Source organism: Primulina eburnea, chromosome 11, assembly GCF_022965805.1.
Source record: "Primulina eburnea isolate SZY01 chromosome 11, ASM2296580v1, whole genome shotgun sequence".
NCBI classification, from domain to species: Eukaryota; Viridiplantae; Streptophyta; class Magnoliopsida; order Lamiales; family Gesneriaceae; genus Primulina; species Primulina eburnea.
The window spans coordinates 40,926,746-40,932,745 of record NC_133111.1 but is presented as its reverse complement, the minus strand read 5'-3'; the positions used below and the strand labels follow the sequence as shown (position 1 = coordinate 40,932,745).

At 35.8% G+C, this 6,000-nt stretch overlaps 1 protein-coding gene across 1 annotated transcript; it reads right to left on the bottom strand.

Annotated features, from left to right (window-relative positions):
* Positions 1-1,919: 1,919 nt before the first annotated feature.
* On the bottom strand, positions 1,920-2,462 carry LOC140805632 (uncharacterized). Its single transcript, XM_073161891.1, has one exon. The coding sequence runs from the start codon at positions 2,460-2,462 to the stop codon at positions 1,920-1,922; it is 543 nt and encodes a 180-aa protein (XP_073017992.1).
* Positions 2,463-6,000: the final 3,538 nt, after the last annotated feature.

Here is a 6,000-nt window from a genome sequence, read left to right as displayed (position 1 = left end):
ATGGTGTGAAAAAGGAGGAACAACATATGGTTGGCTAGCAAAAGGAAATATTGCCTCATGAAAAATAACATCTCTGGAAGTAGTGACCTTCCTATTTTCAAGATTCATGACCTTATAGCCTTTTTGGACATTTGAATATGCTAGGAAAACAGATGCTGTCGCACGAGCAGAAAATTTGTGATCAATATGGGGTGATGTGACATAACAAAGACAACCGAATGTTCGCAAATGGTTGTAAGAAAGAGCTTTATGAAACAAAGACTCAAAAGGAGTTTTATTGAGCAGTAATGGGGTAGGTGTTCTGTTGATTAGATAAACAGCAGCTAAAACACAATCTCCCCAAAAACGAAGGGGTAAAGAGGCTTGAAATCGTAATGGGGTAGGTGTTCTGTTGATTAGACATATTTCAAGAATATGTCTGTGTTTACGTTCTACTACCCCATTTTGTTGAGGTGTATAAGGGCAAGAACTGAAATGAGTCACACCAAGAGATGAGAAAAACTCTCGGCATTCGGCTTTGAAGAAATCAGCAGCATTATCACTCCGGATAGATTGAACTTTAGTTGAAAATTGGCGTGTGATCATGGCAAAAAAATTCTTGAGTAGACGAAGGACATCAAGTTTTGACTGCATAAGAAATGCCCAAGTACCTCGGGAAAAATCATCAACAATAGTTAGGAAATATCTATCCCCATTATATGTAGGTGTTTGAAAAGGACCCCATATGTCAATGTGTATAAGCTGAAAAGGATGCAAAGATTTTGAAACACTCATTTTGGGAAATACCAACTTGGTTTGTTTAGATTGTGGGCAGATTGTGCAATGTCCCAAGGACAAATTATTAGTTAAAAAAGGTAACAAAGACATTCGAGAAACTGACATATGACCTAATCTCTTATGCCAAATATCACAATCAATAGAACTCTTGGAAACAACAAGACTATCCTGAACACGTAAAGTGTTACAACGAGAATTGAAAAAGGAAGGTGGATACTCAGTAGGTGTTGTATTTGCTGGTTGAAGCCAATGAGTTGTGAGGTGATATAACCCATTTCTCTCTTCACCAATCCCAATTATCTTCCCATTCGTTAGGTCCTGAAATATACAAAATCGTGGAAAAAATATGACGAAGCAATTATGAGTCTTGATAAACTTAGAGACAGATAAAAGATTGAAATGAAAATGAGGAATGTAAAGAACATGAGAAAGGGTAAGAGTAGGTGATATCCTAACTGAACCAACATGGCTAATAACAAGTTTGCTACCATTTGGCAGTCGGACAGAACTAGAAGAGTCTGCCATGGACTTGGCACATTGCAAAATAGAAGAACAACCTGTCATGTGTTCATTTGCACCAGTGTCAATGATCCAATCATCACAGAACTGCAGCATGTTACCTGCCATGTTAGCAACCGGAGTCTCAGGATGATGGATGGTATTAGCCCCCAGTAACTTCATGATTTTCTCATACTGGGCGGGAGTAAACACTGAAGCAATGGGCTGAGGAATGGATGACTCGGCAATAATAGATGGGGAATCCTCTGCTAGATTGGCAGTCATAGATGGTTTCCTTGATGTTCCATAACCTCTGAAGGTTTTCTTATTATCAGAACGAGAGTTCTGCTCATAAAGACGATGCCAAGGAGGATAGCCAACTAATTTGTAACATGTAGCTTTAGTATGCCCTGTCCAGTTGCAATACTCACAATAATTGGACTTGGAATGCTGAATTTGAGACTTCTTAGGTGCCTCAGATTTATGTTGAGAAGAATAAAAGACAGAAGCTGGCTGAACATCTATGGGAATCAAAGACCGATGTGATTCCTCTTGTGATATAATGGAGAATGCTTGGCCAACACTCGGTAAAGGATCCATCATAAGTATTTGGCTACGAATTGACATGTAGCTCTCATTCAATCCTATAAGAATTGCAGTAACTTCTGCTGTTGTTCATGCTTCAAATACTGCCTAGCAGTGTCACATTCACAAGAGGGGAGAGTGACCAAGGAGGAATACTCATCCCAAAGATGCTTTAGTTTCGAATAATACACAGATATAGTATTACTTCCTTGAACCAGACGACTAATATCCCGATGAATGGAGAAAATTCGAGAACCGTTTACCTTGTCAAATTGCTCTTTCAAATCCGACCACACCACGGAAGCATCAATGGAATAAACAATACCGCTAAAAATCTCTTTGGACACAGCATTCATGATCCATGATAAAACCAGAGCATTACAGCGCTCCCACTGATTCAAAGTCGCATGGCCAGATTCAGGTCGTGGATATGATCCATCGATAAAAGTGATTTTGTTTTTAGCTCGTAAAGCGATGATCATAGCTCGACTCCATATGCCGTAATTCTCAACACCCCGAAGTGACTCAGTCACCAAATTCATCCCTGGCATGTCCGAAGGATGCAGAAACAACGGGTCATTGAAAGCGGTAATGGTTGCCATTACAGAAAAATTGAATCAATTGCAATCAAGTACAATCGGAAGAACTCAATTAAGCACTGATTTGCTGGAAAAAAAAATCCAATCGCGAGCTAGATCTCGATTTTACTTCAAGGAAAAAAGGATTGCAAGTAACGCTACAATAATCGCAGCAAGCTGAGCTAGACATTGTCTGCATTTCAATTAATAATCCGCAATCTCTCATCAGAAGTGATCGATCACAAGCTCTGATACCATGTTAGAGTGTGCAAGATATGAACTGCAAATTTATTCTGTATTTGCACTAACTGTTTACAAGGAACAAGCAAGCTACTATTTATAGTAGTTGGTCAAACAAGGAAACGTAAAACACCTAAAACACGTTTCTTGGAATACCCAAATATACTAGCTAACAATAACTACATTTATTTTTCATTTGTCACGCCCCGAGACCTGGGTTAGTCGACACCGGCGTTGTTCAACAATCACATAATCGTCAAACAACAAGCCTCGTAGTTCAGTATAAACCAAAACCAGTCTATTTCATTAATAACTCAAAATAATCTTGTCTTACAGTGATAAATTCCAAAACGAAATAAAATGTGTGGAAGCATTGTACAACTTGAATCGAAACTTAGGAAGAACATAAGCGAGAAATCTTCATATCTCAAAACTTCCTCACCAACTCCAAAGCATGTCTTATTTCATCCTCGTCTACTTGATCTTCATTCTTATCTGGGGAGAAATGTAAGGGGTGAGTGTTTGGGAAACACTCAGCAAGTGGGGGCCGATCGATTACCACAAATACATATAAATATAATTTAAAACCCATATTGCAAACTGATTTTTCAAAACATAGTATCTTATATCAGATCAGAATCGGAATCGAAGTGTGAAACAGAGATTATCAGACAATTCAGAACAGAACGAATCAGAACAAACGAAAACACTGTTAATCATCTCGTTTTCCATGGTCAAATTGTCCCCAATATGTTAGTCCTCTAAGGGGTGAGGCCAAAACACAGTTTTATACCCACTGATGGGGGCCGAAACACAGTTTTATACCCACTGATGAGGGCCGAAACACAGTTTTATACCCACTGATGAGGGCCATATAAATTTACAATCGTCGTTCCATATCTCACTCGAATCATAACAGTGCACCACAGAATCAGATGTATCAAACAACACTTATCGGAATTTTTGAATGAACTCAGCAGAATCAAAGAACATTGGAAATAGAAGAACATATCGTACATCGATCGAGATTTTATAAAATATATAATAGCATTTTCTGAAAATGTTTTGACACACATAGACGCATGTCATGAAATACTTATACAAAGTTTAAGTTACAAAGAAATACATAGCAAAAGCCCACTTACCTGATTTCGTTTGGATTAAGGCGCTAGAGAGACATGCTAAAAGAACTTCGTTCGAACAAGGTTGTGGTAGAGCTTCGACTAGGATGCTGCAAATGCTAAATTTCGAATTCTTGAAGTTATGGGGAGGGAGTTTTCTTCTTATATATGCTTGAATAATCAACTATAAAGGTAAGCCCGTGTTACTCCAAGAATGTCGTTGATTGCTTAATTAACGTGATGATTGCACTTTTCTCTCCCGAATGAACGTGGCCTCTTCTTGATTCAAGATACACACCCGAGATTCATGAGTGATTTTGGTTTTCCTTAAGTGCAAATGGAGAGTGATTTTGGCTGCATTAATTTCTTCCAAGATTGGTGCACTTCCATATAGTGATAAATGGTCAGTAATGAAGGGACAATGATTATTCAAATTTTCATGATTATGATTGTATGGAACTAAAAAAATGTTGTGTAAAAAATGAAATGAAATTTCCTATGACATATATAGATTTTCTCGTTGCAAGATTTCGGGTCTTCACATCATTGATGAGCCGTTCAAAAAGATGATATTGACTTTCTTGCTAGAGACAATCATCGGCACATCATTTCAAAAAAAAAAAAATATATCATCGGCACATAAATAAAGCCATCAACATATACAAATAGATAGTTAAGAGATGAGTTCAGAAGACAATAATCATTCTAAATTTTCAAAGTGGTTCCACTTATTATCGAGTACTAAAGAATTTATAATTGTAGTTGTCGCCGTTAGTGGAGTATGAGCCTTACATGTATTTCATATAAATTTGGGAAAATTGAAATTCCGATATTTTAAGTTGATATGTTTTGAGTTTTAGTCCTTTAATTTGAGCATGTTTGTTTTTCATACAATAACTCGGATTTTTTTTTTGTTTCCGTCTTTTTTTTCCGCTATAAGCCAATAAATAATTGAATGTTGCTTATCTGACACTGATAATCTCCTACATATATAGCTTATGTAGCGATAATAAACATATAATAAACACATTAAAATAAGTCTAAAAAAATGAAAAAAAAAGTCAAAATGACACCCAACATTTCAAAATGTGAGGAAAAAAACATGTTGTTTCCCCTTATTTTGCTTAGATAAATTTTAATATGTATAATATAGTTTTTATTCTCGTCATATTAGTCATGTAGGAGAGAACCAGTATCAAATAAACAATATTTATTTGATTTCGTGGTTCGGACGAAAAATTATCAAAACAAAAAAAAATACAGTTTATTGGATGAAAACCAAATATTGACAAGTCATAATGTTAATTAAAATCTAAAACATGTCAACTAATTAAAAGAACTAATATTGAATTTTTCCAAAAAGAATATTTACAAAGTTGTTCTTGCATTGTGATGTTCCATATATATACCACCAGTTAACCATCATGAAAAAATTCATATTGGAGCCTCATGCAGCATTTAAGGGTAAGAGGTGTCGAACAATTTTAAATTTCCTGCTGAAATCCAACTACATATTTCATGGAAACTAAATACAATGTATAAAGAGACTAACATATGATGTCTTTACTTGCTAAGTATAAAATAGATTCTATAATTTTTTATAATATTTTATAAGCGTTTTAGGAAAGAAAATATGACGGACTTACTAATTCAATTTTTCTGTTCTAATCGTGATCTTTTGTTTATATATATATATATATATATATATATATATATATATATATATATATATATATATATATATATATATATATATGAGGGTTGTTACCTTGCACCCCAGGGGTGCAGGGTAACATGGGCGCCTGAGCCAGCTGGGCGCCACGTTTAGCGACGGTTTGATGAATCCGTCGCCAATCGCGACGGTTTATTAAATCCGTCGCTAATAGCGACAGATTGTGATAAACCGTCGCTAATTGTCCAATTTTTTTTTAAAAAAAACTTACAGCGTTCAAAGAATTGAACTCCCCACACCAACGCCCACTCACAATATAGAGGGGTGTTAACACCTATTTAACACCCCATTGTAGGTGCTCTTATGGAAGTGATTTTGTATCCATACTGTAGATAAATTGAGATCAAACAACAGAATGCAAAATTTCCAAGATGTACAGGGTGTTTCATTGTTCGATAAAATTTGTAAATCTACCTTTTCTATCGGCATTTTGTATTCATCTTTAATATTTTTGTTTGAACTTCAAACA

Bases quoted from the DNA above. Each gene is read 5' to 3' on its own strand.
- LOC140805632 (XM_073161891.1), bottom strand. From the start codon at position 2,462: ATGGCAACCATTACCGCTTTCAATGACCCGTTGTTTCTGCATCCTTCG.